The sequence below is a fragment of the Camelus dromedarius genome, chromosome 14 (assembly GCF_036321535.1).
Source record: "Camelus dromedarius isolate mCamDro1 chromosome 14, mCamDro1.pat, whole genome shotgun sequence".
Lineage (NCBI taxonomy): Eukaryota > Metazoa > Chordata > Mammalia > Artiodactyla > Camelidae > Camelus > Camelus dromedarius.
Window position 1 is genome coordinate 63,369,356 of NC_087449.1, and position 14,277 is coordinate 63,383,632.

The window sequence follows — 14,277 nt, forward strand, 5'->3', positions numbered from 1 at the left end:
CCCGCTCTGTGCCAGGCACTGGGCCGGGGGCTGGGGATACAGTAGGGGCCACAGTCGAGGTGACCGCTGCAGGATGCCTACGTGCTCCTGAGGACCAGTAGGTCAGTATGACTCCAGGTGGTGATGGGAGCTGGAAGGAGAGCAGAGGGGTGACACCCAGGGAGAGACCAGGCATGGCTATTTCAGACAGGGCGGGTGTTCTGGTCAGGGGCAGCCTCTCCCAGCAGGGTACCTCTGGGCAAGGACCTGAATCTTGAGAAGAAGTCAATCACATGAGGAGCTGGGGAAGAGCATTTTAGGCCAAGGGAACAGCAAATGCAGAAGTTCTGTGATGGGAACTGCTGGGTGTGCTGAAGGGCAGCCAGATGGCTGCCATGCATCCTGCGGGGCCACCCAGAGGGACAGTGGCAGATGGGAGCAGATCGTGGCCCTGTCATCTCAGTGTTCCCCACTCCCCAGTCCCAGGCAGGGAACTGTCTGAACAAACGCGTGGAAATGGACATGGGTTTCTTAAAGGTTCCTGCTGACATCTCTTACTGGGGGTGAGGTGGGGGGGGGGCGGGCTGGTAGAAACTGGCTTATCTGCAAGGTTACCGGGTGTGCTGCTGCTCCTTGGTGGCCACGTAGAAGCTGAAGTCAAACTTCCAGCCCCGCTTGGCGTCACAGGCCAAGGTCGTCACCATCCACTTGCGGGAGGGGCTCGCCGCCTGGAGCAGCCCTACTGTAGACATACAAGCGGTCAGCTTCTTGGTGAAGTTACCAAAAGGCGCTCTATACACCTAAGCAGTGGATTGACAGAGACAAGACAGGTGACTCCGGGAGGCTGCCTCAGCCTGGGCCCGGCCTCAGGCTCTGTCCCCTCCCTCCTCGGAGTGTTCCCCGCACCCTGCCCCCAATTCAGCCCCCAAAGTGGGGGACAGAGCACCGAGCAGAGACTCAGGAGGCCTGGGTTCGAGTTTAAAGATGGGGAAAATCCTTCTCTCTCTCTCTGAGCCTCAGTCCTTCCTTCACCTGAGGATCTACTTACTCCGGGCCAGGCCTGAGCTGTGCTCTGAGGATACAGCAGTGAGCAAGATGGGTTTGGTCCCTGCCCACTGTGAGCTGCCAACTATGATGGCTTCAGATTCTTGTAAGGGCTTTGAATTAAATATCAGGATAAGACACAGGATGAACAGGCAGCAGAAGAGGAGGGCAAGCTGAGAGGGATGGCCAGGACAGGGCTCTGGGAGGAGGTGACACTCATGCTGAGACCTGGCTGGGGCATCGGCCGTGCATTAAGAGGGAAGGAAAGCTTTCCGGGCAGTAGGACAGCAGTGCAAAGGTCAGGGTCAGAAAATGCCTCACACACCCCATCTCTGAGATGGAAATATAAACCCTGAACAAATAAGGGGACAGGCGCAATGGTCACCCAGGGGGTGTAACATGTTAAAGAAACACAAATGGTTCCTCAGAGGGAAAAGCCGGAGGCCTGGTCTGGCCCTCGGAGGCCCTTCTCTGAGGTGCGGGAACAGTTGTCAAGGTCAACAGCCTAACTGTGGCTCCCATTTATTGAGCATTTACTACACCCCAGATGTTACAAAACACACAAACCTTGCCTCATGTATCTCCAACAACCCTGGCTGGTACTTTTCATATCCCCATTTCACAGATGAGGAAACTGAGGCTCAGGGAGGTTAAGTCATCTTCCCAAAGACACACAGGTAATAAATGGCAGTGCCAGGACTTGAACCCAGGTCTGGATGCCTCAGAAGCCTGTGCTCTCACCACTCTGCGGGTCCCTGTCACTGACCTGGCTGACAGCGGGAGAGGGTCCTCATCTGCCTGTAGCAGCTACATCCTCACAGACCCTGTCCCCGCCCCTGACATGGTCAGTGCCCACCAGTGCAGCATTGAGGGGCCCCTCCCCAGTAGCGGTGACTAACTTCCCGACAGCCCCGCTCACCTGGAAGGAGGGCACCTCCCCGTCCCCAGGAGACACTATCTGCCAAGGGGCAGGTAGGCTGGCATTGAGGGAGAACCTGTAGACAGCCGGGTGGCCTTTGCTCTTCATCTTGGAGACATACACCATGCCTGGGGCGTCTAGGGACAAACGAGAGGTGAAGGAGGGATGACTATCACCTCAACTGGCTTCCCCTGATTCTGCAGCAGCCCACCCTCTGCTCTGCTGACCGAGGAGCTGAGCCCCAACCTTGGGCTCATCTCCAAATGCTGGCTTTGCCCCTCTCCTGGATCAAGCCCAGGGCAATGATGGGAGAAAGGTCGTTGGCAGTGGACATTGGGGTAGGGTGGTGGCATAGATGGAGGTGGAGGTGGAGGTGGCGGTGGTCCCTGCGATGGGGTGGCAGTGCAGGTGGAGGGAGTGATGAGGATGGCGAAGTCATGGTGAAGTTGAGCCAGTGTGGGGCTATGGTAGTGGCAGTGGTGTTAATGATGGGGAGCCCCGTGTGACTGGTGGGGCCATGCTGGTGATGACAATGGTGGGCACAGAAGGGGTGACAATGACCATGGGGCGACAAGGGTTAATTCCCACATATATCCCAGCGTCCCACCTCCAATGGTGAACTCAGAAGGGATAAGCGTTCAGGACGCCCCAGCCCTCCCCCCGATACTCAGGACGGATCTGGCACACAAGGCAGGTTTATGGGGCACCACAGTCCAGACTGGGGTAGTGGCAGGACGGGTTCCCATTGTTCTGGCCGAGAGCTGGTGGGACGACAGGCAAGGGCCTCCAGTTCAACCCCCCCACCCAACCCTTCCATAGTGACCCAAGAACACAGGATTTTGTTCTCTAATAAGAATCAAAGATTGGATTTAATCCTCTCTCCCCACAAGGTCCCTGCACCCTTGCACCAGGCAGGACCTCCCAATACCCCCACCCAGTCAGCGCATGCTCCCTACTGACCCTGCATGGTGGCCTCAGGCCGGCTGGCCCAGGATACCCCTGAGCCCCGCTTCTTCTTCTCCAGGGATGTCCGGATGTTGTTCTGCAGGCTGTGGGGCTTCTCCTGGAACAGACCTACCCCCACGCCATGTCAGGGACAGAAGGGCCTCCCTGGCAGGGCCCTGCAGAGGCTAGGACAGTGATGACCCCAGGGACACAGGACCCAGGGCCCCCAGCTTGAGAAAGGGTTGGTGTCAGGGGTCTGCATGAAACTAGATGGAACTGAAAAAACACCAAATGTTGAATTTACAAGACTCTTAAGGCAAAAGAAAGACACCTGCCAGCCCCACCCAGAGAAAGACGCTCTGAAGCTTTCCCTACGCAACCTCATCACGTCCCATCTCCCTCTTCTGTCAAAGGGGTGCCTCCAGAGGCGGGCCGAGGGCCCAAATGGGATACCACATCTCATGTGCTTAGCAACGTGTCTGGCTCACGAAAAATGTTCAATAAACAGGAAAAATTAGAAACGGCATGTTATCAACAAGCAGAGATGAGGGGAGACCTCCCGTTTTGCACCAAACGTGGTGGTTTTTTAGTTTGTTTTTGTTTTTTAATGAGAGGAATTTAACATCTTCAAAAATTTAATCCTCACAATAATCCTAAGAGGTCATTATTCTTAACCCCATTTGACAGAGAAGCAAGCAGACGTTCAGGGAGGGAACAGGACCTGCAGGGGAAGTGAGAGGCAGGGCCCCATCAGGATGGGTCTTGTCCACACCTAAGGCTGAAGCTCTTTTGGCTACAAAATGAAGGGGTCCCTTTAAGAGGCAGTTCAGAGGCTGAGATGCAAGGGGCTGGGGGCTGGACTCTGGCTGAGGTCTTGGCCCTTCTACAGATGTTTCCAGGAACTTCAGGATCATCCTGGGGTTTGTCTGTCTGTGTAGTGGGAGCAGACATGGCTTTTTCCTCCAAGCCCCGAGGGATGGCGGGAGGATTTGTAGCGGCAGCGAGAGTGGAGTGGGATTTGATGCCCAGGCATGCGGGAAAGGAGCAGGGGACGTGGCCAGGGCTGCCTCCAAATTAGGAGGGGCTCTTCGGGCACCTCTCTGAGCTGCAGTTGATTATCATGCATCTGGCTAATGCCATTACCGGGGGAAGGCCAGGTTAATCTGAACACCACCCTAATTAAATAAAGGCAGTTACAGCAGTCAGCGGGGCTTCCCCCAGGAGCTGGAAGCACTCGCCCAGGCGTCTTCTCATTTGGTTTCTAACCACCCGGCAAAGCCGCATGACCTTGGGTTGACTTCCCCCACCCCAGCCCTGACCTCAGGCTCCCCTCTGTAAGATGACGACCTGGATCAGACGAAGGCGAGGAGATGTCTTTATTTCACCTCCTTGTTCATCCTGCGCATGCACTCCGTCACTAAGTTCTACGGATTCTGTCTCCTAAAAACCTCCTGACTTCGCCGCCACCATCGGCCACGCTGGCCCCGGCCCCAGCCCCCGCCATCTCTCATCTAGGTGACTGTACCAGCCTCCTACCTGGTCTCCCAGCCAGGTTTCACGCTGGATCTCTAACCACACAGCACCTCTCTCGAAGCTGGTCCCGGTCTTTCCTACCTCCAGTGCTCCCCTCTGCCCAGACCTCTTTCCTCTTCTCCTCTCGCAGCTTGGAAAACTCCTTCCCTTTTACCCCTTCAGAGACTAAGTTCTTCCCATTTTTCAAGTTTTGGCTTAGACATTCCCTCCTCCAGGAAGACTTCCATGATGCTGAGCTCCCCAGGCACCCTGCTTTCCATCCACCACAGCTCAGATCTACTATTATATGGCCTGTCCCGGCAGTGGAACAAACTCCCTGAGCTCAGGAAGCCTGTACTGCCCAGTGGGGTCTCCCCAGCACCAGCACAGCTGGCACCCACGAAGTATTTGTTTAATGAAATGTGGGCACACTGAGGCTTAGAAGTGGAGTGATTTGCCTGAGGTTACGCAGTGATGGGGAGCCTAAATGTCCCATCTCTCGTCTTTGAGATCTGGATTACAAAGAAGGAAGGGTCCCGCAAGGGCCACCCTGGCTGGAAACCCTCACCTGAACAGGTGATGCAGGAGATGCCCTCAGCGCTCAGGTTGTACTTGAGGTCCAGCAGCACCTGGATGTTGGTGTCGGGCCGGAAGAGCAGTGGGGCCCGGCTGGCAGGGCGGAGCCGGCTGGCAAACACCAGGGACAGGATGAGGATGGAGACGAAGAGGCCTGCGAGGAAAGGATGCCATGCTAGGCAGGGCTGGGGCCCGGGAGGCACACTCACAGCTGGGGCCTCCAGAGCTCTGGGAAAGAGCTGCTCCCTTTATGGGGAGGGGCGAGGGGGGAGGAGAGGCTGTCCCAAGGGAGTGGGCAGAGGCCCAGCATGCCAGCCTCTGAGAGAGGCTGCTGGGGGTCAGTCCTCCGGGGAGAGGGGCTGGTTGTTATGTGCATCACTTGGGGGGTTAGACTATAAGCTACAAGCTTCCTTCTAGACAAGAATCAGCCACCACTCAGAGCCCTTACCAGTTTATAAAGAGCCAGCACATCCACCTGATCTGACACAGCCCTAAATACAGTCAGTGATAAAAATAATAATAATAATAATAATAATAATAATAATAATAATAATAATAATAATAACAACAACAACAACAACAACACTTAACTTTTATTGAGCACTTACTGCATGCTACGCACGGAGCTAAGTTCTTTACATGCCCGATAGCATTCCTCACAGCTGCCTTATTCGACGGACACTGTTCTTTTTTTTTTAATTCTTTTTTCTATGGACACTATTCTTATCCTCAGTTATACTATAAGAAACTAAGGCTCAGACCCAATGGCACAGTCAAGGTGACACTGCTTGTATGTGGCAGAATCAGGATTCCGACCCAGCCAAGCCGGTCTAACTCCAGAGCCCAAGCACTGAGCTCTGCTGCCCAGCATGGGGCTGGCACTTAGCGGGAGCTCAGCAAGCAACAGCTATTGCGGGACCAGCTTTGTTCTACTCAGGAAGGCGGTGAGGCTCAGAGAGAGTGAGGGCCACCAGCCCAGGTCTCTGACCTCTAGCTCACTAGCAGGACAGGGGTGGATTCCCAATGCCTGCCTGTTCTTTGGAGTGGGGGTCTGTCCCCATGCCTCAGGCACTGGGGAGAAGCTTCGAGAAGGGGGGAAGGAGAACGGAGAGCTCGCTTACCCATAATCACCCACCGGCTCTTGACAGCCGACCACAGGACCCAGTGGTGCAGCAGCTCCTGCAGCTGGGCAATGAGCTGGCCGCGGCTGCCCGTGTCGGGGGCTGGCTGCAGGCCTTCGGGGGGCACAGACACCAGGGACACGTCTCCCAGCTCCAGCGACACTGCCAGGGCAGAGCAGGGGCCCATCAGAGGCCTGGCCCAGACACGGGTCAAAGCCCACCCTGGTCTCGGTCCTCTCCAGGGAAGCTCAAATGCTTGATGGGGAGCCCCACGGCCCTCTCATCCAGCCCCCGCCTCTAGCCCAGCCTGTCCTCAAACCATCCTGACAAACCAACCTCCCCGTGAGGCAGGCCCTGGGTCTCGCCAGGCTCAGCGGGGCAGGCCGGCGCCAGCTCTCACCTGGCTCCTCCTCCACATTCAGCAAGGGGATGTCATCATCCAGGTAGGGCATGGGGCCCTGCGCGGAGCCGCCCCCGGCCCGCTCAGGAGCGGCAAACATGTCCCCGGGGAAGTGCAGGGAGCTCTTGCGGCCGCACTTCTGGTGGCAGCTGTGGAGTGAGTAGGGGAGAGGCGAGAGTCCTGGGTGTCCAGGGAGGGTGGGCAAGACCCCGGCTCCACGTGAGCCCAGGCACCCCGCCGCCGCTGACATCTCACACAGGACATGTAGCGCAGACTTCCTGCGCCCGATTCCTTTCCAGTGCCATCTCTCCAGGGCCCTCAGGTGCCACTCTTCCTCCGGGGAGACAAATGGTGACAGCAGCCGTTACCCAGGAAGAGGGGTGACAACACACAGCTGTCCACACATTGAGACCAAAGCAGGGGAATCACACCTCCGCTGTCGTGCGGCCCTGGGGCCCTAACCCTGGGAAACGGGGAGCGGGGCTGGGCTGAGGACACAGCTGAGGCCTCGGCTGGAGGGAATGTGGGGGAGACAGGGCTTGCCCTAGGGACTGGGAACAAGAATAACGCGCAAACTTAAGGAGTGCTGTGTCAGGCAGTGAGCTGGAGCCCCGTGCGGATGCTCTCGGTCCTTACAGGGACTATATGTACCCATTTTATAGAACAGGAAACTGAGATGCAGAGAGGTTAAGTAATAGGCCCAAGGTTCCACAGCTGCCAGGCAAAGAGGTTGAGGCCGGAGCCCAGAACTGGGACAACTGCTGTGTCTACTGCCCCAGACTCGGGGGCAGGGTGGGGTGGGCCTTGGTTGGTGTCTTCGTAGAGGTTAGGAAAAAAAGCCCTTTACCCAAGATACTTTGCTTCTGTGTCACAAAACAGTCATAGAAATAGTCAAATCTGAATGTCCACAGTGCAGAGGGCTGTGCCTCAGCCACAGTGCCCTTGTGCAGGGCCCAACCCGGGCCACCAGCCATGATGCCCTGAAGGGGAGTGTGAGGAGAAGAGCTGAGGAGTCCATCCTAGGCCCAAGTCTGGGCTCCTTGCTGGGCTCTCATGTCCTTCCTGACCCTTCTTGGCTCAGGTGGACACTGTCATGGACCCCTGACATTTCTGCTTCTGTGTGCCCTGCCCCGAGCCCAGACCCTCCATCATTCCTCAGTGCTCCCAACCCAGGCTATCACCAGGGCCAGATTCCATCTGACCATCCCTCCCTCCCCAGGCCACCTGGTCCATGGCCCATGAGACCCCAACTCCTCCACCTTCAGCAGCAGCTCTGCACCGATCCATTCAACTCTGCATGGGGCCCGCTGTGTCTAAAAATTGTTCCTCCCCCAAAGGAGGGAACCCCGAGGACATTTAACCTGGCGGCTAAGAGCGTAGGATTATGAGTCAGATTATGGGGTTTAAATCTTAGCTCTGCTGCCTGTTAAATGGGTGACCTTGAAAAAGTTGCCCAACCTCTCCAAGCCTTTGTTTCACTGTCTGTAAAATGGGTGAAATAAGAGGTCCCAGCTCCTTGGAGGGGAGGCAGTAAGATCTTGTACAAAAGTGCTTTGCCCACTTCTCAGCACACAGTAGGTGACCACAAATAGAACTACCAGACAGGTTTCTCGCTTCCTACCACAGGACTGGGCATACAGAAGGTGCTCAATAGTGAATCACAAGGCTTCTGGGAGAGAGGGTGTTGTGCTGAGTGGCCCGCAAGTCCTGTTACGGATATTCAGTGAGAGGAGGACATGGCCCGCTGCCCCTCCGCTGGCCCAGCTCACCTGGTCTGGCAGGCGCTCTCCAGCGGTGCCATGTAAAGGCTCCAGATGCCCAGGGCAGCGGGCATGGTGAAGAGCACAGCCAGCCAGCAGCAGGACACGATGAGAGACATGAACAGGCCAAAGTCGTGGACGGCCGGGATCTGGCAATGGAGAGATAGAGGGGGGATGTGGGGCTGGCAGGCCTGGAGCCCAGGGAGCCTGGGGACTCTGCAGACAGGCACAGGACCCTGAACCGCTAGGCTGAGGCAGGATGAGGAGGCCGGGGCTGCTGGAATGGAGACACTAGCCTAGGAGGGCATCAGAGGGCAAGGGCTGGTGCTCAGGGCATGGGAGGGGAGGAAAAGTCCCACCTCTGGTCTCTGCTGCAGCCCTCTGCCCGGAACAGTACCTGGCACAGAACAAGCGTTCCGTAACTGCCCTTATATGAGGACAGAGGGAGACACCCTGTTGGAGTGGGCCATGAGGTAGTGAGGGGGAAGGGAGAGAAAGCCACCCTGATGGGAACAGGGGGGCTGGGCCCAGGAGGAGTGGGTGTGTGGCATAGTGTCAGAAGGCAGCTGCAGCCGACAAGCAGAAGAGCCTTCACTGTTTGCAGAATGCTTTCACACCATCTCATTTCAGTCCCTGATGATCCACACATGAGGAAAGTGAGGCTCAGAGAGGTTAAGCAACCTGCCTAAGGCCACACAGCCAGAAAATGGCAACAGTAGGGTCTGAACCCAGCTCTGCCTGTTTTCTGGGTGTGGCTCTCTAGGAAGGCCTGGAGAATCCCAAAGCATCAGGTGGTTTCTAGATGAGATACTCAGCCCGGGTCATAAAAACTCTCAGACTCAGGCAGGCTCACTGCCTTTCAGGTTCTGTCAGCACCACAGCCATGGCCGAAGACTTGAAGGAGTGTGGGGCCAGCAAGAGGAAAGTCAGCGTAGGGATGACGATGTGGTGTGGAGCTGTTGGGGGGAGAGAGCCCCAGACCAGGGCCCAGGAGACTCGGGCAGGCTCACCACTGACAGCTCTGGGACCTTTGGAAATTGCCAAACAACCCTCAGGGCAGAGGCTAGATTATTATTACTGAGCATCAATGATAAACACTATTTGTATTATTATCATGTTCCCATTTGCTAAGTTCTGGTGATGGTGATTAGTAACAAAACCTCTAGGGATCTGGAAAGTACCTTGAGGCACAGACTGGTGTGGCCACAAGAGAAGGGGTGAGGGAAGAGCAGAGATCAGGGGCCAGGGGTGCATGGGAGGAACAGGAGGCCAGACAGGGGCAGAGGGTGGTCTCCCACCTGGGAGAAGATGTTAGCCGCGTAGGCGGCGGCCGTGGTCAGGGAGGTGAAGAAGGTGGCCTTGCCCGCCGTCTGGATGGTGTGGATCATCCGCAGCTGCGGGTCCTCCAGATGGGTGGCCTGGCGGTAGGTGTTGATGAACACAAAGACGTCGTCCACGCCTACGGGAGGGGGTCCCGGGCCAGCCGGGTGGCTCAGGATCACTCTGCTGTCCCCAGGGTCAGACCCAACCTGGGCTGAGAATCCAAGCCCCACCCTCAATGCTCCTTGGCCCTATCCCCTCCCCAGAACTGGGCCCCTTCCTCCAAATCTTAGCCTCCTTCCCACCTTTCCCACTGTTCTTAACCTCCAACCAGCATGCCTGCCTGCTCCTTCCACCTCTTGGGGGCTTCACCCACAATATGAAGAGGATCACCCACCACTCATACTCTACCAACCCCCCACCCCAACTCCAAGTCTCTGAGGTCTGAGAGGGGACTTTTTGGAGCCCCCATGGAAGCCAGTCTTTGCATCCTGGAAGAAGACTCTTCCGGGAACAGAGTTCCCCAGTGGGAGGCCCATTGCCATGGCGATGGAGGGAACTCACCAATGCCCACTATCACGAAGGCAGCCACCCCATTGAGGATGCCCAAGTACTGGATACCGAAGACCACATGGTACAGGAAGAGTGCCACCAGGCAGCTGAGGCCAATGCTGGCAATCCCAAAGAAGGACAGGAACACTGGGCAGGGCAAGGGGCAGAGGGGATAAAGTGGGGGGACCCAGCAGAACACACTCCTTCAGTGTCCCTGACCCCTGCTGCGTCCTGCCCCACATACCCCCATCCCCAAGGAGTGCCTTCACCACCCCATCTGTGCCCAGCGCAGTTCTCTACGTCCAGAGAAGGGGCTGGGCAGGAGGCCTGAGTGGCAGACGAAGGCATTTCTGAGCAAGTCAGGTTGTTCATGGGCCCTCATCTTTGCCGAACTTACCCCAAGTGCCAGTAGGGAATTGTTATATATTTAATAATCTGTCACCCCAGTATACTAAAGGTTCCATGGAGGTAGGAAGTGTGTCTGTGATGTTCACCACTAGATCTCTAGCACCTTAGAGCATCTGGCACATAGTTGGTACCCAATTAGTATTTGTTACATTGATGAACGAATGTCTTTTCCAGTTTTGAAGGCATGACCAATCTCTCACTCACTTGGGCAATACAGAGTACCTGCTGTATATGCAGAAAGAAGCAGCCAGGGCACATGGGGAGGTGGCAGTGGAAAAGTGAACTGGGGGACTAAAGGCAGCTGACCTGGGACTAAAAAACAGGCTACAGAATAATCTGTAAGGTGTCCAGTACTCCAGAACCCCCAAAACATATTAGCAAGGTTATCGGCAAGAAGATGGTCAAAGGGCAAAAGGTTCAACTGTGGGAGGTCCTTGTGGTGGGGGCCCTCAGGTATGGTCCAACCTGCCACTGCACCTCAGTCACCTGCCTGGGATTAGGTGTTGTCTGAGCACCCCTCCCTCGCCAGGTCTGGCATGGCAGATTTAAGACCAGTTCTGGCATTCCTGAGCAGGAAGGCTTTGACAGAGAGAAGCACACTGGGAGGAGAGAAGGGGTTGGCTCCATGAGGGGCCTTCAGAGAAGCCCTACCTGAGCAGGAGGTGAGGATGTAGACGAGGGCGGCAATGCAGCTGCTGCTGATGAAGGCCAGGAGCATGTCGTTGTTGAAGGTTCTGCGTACCTCGTAATCAAAGAGGTCTGTCCCCCCATACAGAACCTGGACTTTGCTGGGGGAGGGAGGGCACAGAAAGATGGAGTGGATCAGAGATGGAGGAGGACCAGGAGCCATCCACCTCACCAGACACTCTTTACCTTGGCTGTACATTACAATCACCTGAGGGCTACCAAGAATCCTGATGTCCAGGCCATACTCTAGACAAATGAAATCAGAATGTCTGGGGTGGGACTGAATGATCAGTGAGGTTGAGACCACTGCTCTACACAGATAATAATCAATTATAGCCAAATTCTATGTCATCTTCCAATTCTCAATTATTCACAGCAAAATTCAAAATTCAAACCAGCTTCCAGATATTCAGTTTTACACTGTTACTCAGAGTGCATCTAACAGAATTTATTCTTTTTTTTTTTTAATGGAGGTACTGGGGATTGAACCTAGAATCTCATGCATGCTAAGCATACACTCTACCACTTGAGCTATACTCCCTGCTGAAGTTATTCTTAATAAGAAAAACATAACAAGCTGGTCAAGTGGAGTTTTAAAATACAAACAGGAGTGAGATCTGCTTCTGGCCAAGGAGGAACAAGATGAAATCTAGATTTACCCTCCCAGTGAAACTAACCCCCAAATGAGAAAATATATGAAACAAGACCCTGGACATGAGACACCAAAGAGAATGATGATCTCTGAGAGATGAGAAACATGATGGGCCCTATGGTTACCCTGACTTCCTGGTTTGTGAGAGTTTCCAGGCCTCAGTGCAGCCTAATATATGGGTTATTGGACTTCTCAAAAGAGGCTGAAAATTTTCCAGATTTGATGAAAACTATAAACATATTGATTCAAAAAACTTGAGCAATTGACCCCAAATACACACACACACAAGCAATGAATAAAACTACAACAATGCACATGATAATCAAATTGCTCAAAATTAGTGACCAATAGAAAATCTTAAAAGCAGCCTGAGCAAAAAAAAAAAAAAAAAAAAAAGATTCATTACACATAGAGAAACAAAAATAAGCATGACAGCAGATTTCTCTTCAGAAATAATGCAAGTGAGAGGATGTTGAGGCAAGATCCTTTACCTACTGGGAAAAGAGTCACCCCAGAATTCTATACTCAGCAAAAATATATTTCAAAATCAAAGGCAAAATAAAGTCTTTTTCAGTATACAAAAGCTGAAAGAAGTCATCTCCAATATCCATGCACTATAAGAGAAGGAAGGAAAATGATGTTTTTGTTTGTTTGTTCTTTTAGGGGGGGAGGTAATCAGGTTTATTTACTTATTTTTAGAAGAGGTGCTGCGGATTGAACCCAGGACCTTGTGCATGCTAGGCATGTGCTCTACCACTTGAGCTATATTCTCCCCTCAGAAAATGATAATAGATGGAAATACACATCTACATAAAGGAATAAAAAGGATGAGAAACAGTAACAACATGAATAAATATATAAAAATTTCTTATTACTTATGTAAATCTTTAAAAAAGATAACTGACCATTTAAACAAACAAAATAACGTAGTGTGGGGGTTTGTAACATATATGAAAATAACATGTATGACAACAATAGCATAAAGGCCAGGAGGAAAGAAATGGTGGTGCACTATTCATGAAGCTATATGTGAAGTGGTTTAACATAATTTGAAGGTACACTGATAAGTTAAGGATGTTTACTATAACCCCTGAAGCAACCCCTAAACTAAACATTTATGGCTAAAAAACCAACAAAGGAAATAAAATGGAAGATAAAAAACTTTCAGTCCAAAAGAAGGCAAAATAGAGGAAAAGGGGAAGTAAGAATATATGCAACAAATAGAATAAAATAAAATAGTCTTAAGTCAAACCATATTAATAATTGCATCAACTGTAAATGGTCTAAAAATCCCAATTAAAAAGCAGGGATAGTCAAATTAGATTGAAAAAAACAGGACCCAGCTGCCTACAAGAAGCTCACTTTAAATATAGACACAAGTAGGTTAAAAACAAAAGTATAGAAAAAGCTATACCATGCTGATGTGACTCAAAAGAAAGCTGGAGTGGTTATATTAAAAACAATGAAGTAAATTTCAGAACAAAGAATGTTACTAGGGATAAAGGAAGTAATTTAAAAATGGTAAATGGGTCAATTCATCAAGAAAATACAACAGTCCTAAATGTTTCTGTACCTAATAATAGAGCTTTAAAATACACGAAGCAAAAATTGATAGAAAGGAAAAAAGAAATAGATAAACCTGCAATTGTAGCTGGACACTACAAAACCCTTTTCTCAATGATTGCTAGAACAATTAGACAGAAAATCAGTAAGGATACAGAAGACTTGAACAACACAATCAACCAACTTGAGTTAATTAACATTTATAGAACACCCTACCCAAAAAATAGCAGAATGCACATTCTTTTCAAGTGCACAGGGAACACTTAGCAAGACAGATGATATTCTGGATCATAAGACAAGACTCAATAAATTTAGAATAAGTTAAGTCATATAAAGTATGTTCTCAGACAACAGTAGAATTAAAGTAAAAATTAGCAACAAAACAACATTTGGGAAATTCCTAAATATTTGGACACTAACACATTTTAAATATAATACAAGGATCAAAGAAAATATCAAAAGAGAAGATAGAAACTATTTTGAATGGAATGAAAATGAGAGCACAACATGTCAAAATTTGTGGGATGCACTAAAACAATGCTTAGAAGGGCAATTTTAGAGAAACAAACACTTATATTAGAAAAAAAGAGAGCTTTCAAATCAATGATTTTAGCTTCTACTGCAAGGAAGCAGAACAAGAGAAAATTACATAGAAAGTACACTGAGGAAAGGAAATAATGAAGATCAGAGCATAAGTAAATAAACAAACAGAAAGGCAATAAAGAAAAATCAATAAGCCAAAAGCCAGTTCTTCTAGAAGATCAATAACATTGACAAACCTCTAGCCAGACTGATCATGAAAAAAAGAGAAAAGACACATATAAAAAAGATGACATCAC

The 14,277-nt window shown here is 51.7% G+C and overlaps 1 protein-coding gene across 1 annotated transcript in view; it reads right to left on the bottom strand.

Moving 5' to 3' along the window:
- The window catches only part of DISP3 (dispatched RND transporter family member 3), a 48,568-nt gene that overhangs the window by 8,974 nt on the left and 25,317 nt on the right, over positions 1–14,277 (bottom strand). The window contains exons 4-13 of the mRNA XM_031464054.2: positions 11,188–11,324; positions 10,141–10,275; positions 9,555–9,715; positions 8,266–8,405; positions 6,497–6,645; positions 6,097–6,258; positions 4,968–5,129; positions 2,903–3,016; positions 1,943–2,079; positions 595–779 (exon numbers count right to left, since the gene is read on the bottom strand). Coding sequence (XP_031319914.2) covers positions 595–779; positions 1,943–2,079; positions 2,903–3,016; positions 4,968–5,129; positions 6,097–6,258; positions 6,497–6,645; positions 8,266–8,405; positions 9,555–9,715; positions 10,141–10,275; positions 11,188–11,324 — 1,482 coding nt within the window. The remainder of the gene's footprint in view (positions 1–594; positions 780–1,942; positions 2,080–2,902; positions 3,017–4,967; positions 5,130–6,096; positions 6,259–6,496; positions 6,646–8,265; positions 8,406–9,554; positions 9,716–10,140; positions 10,276–11,187; positions 11,325–14,277) is intronic.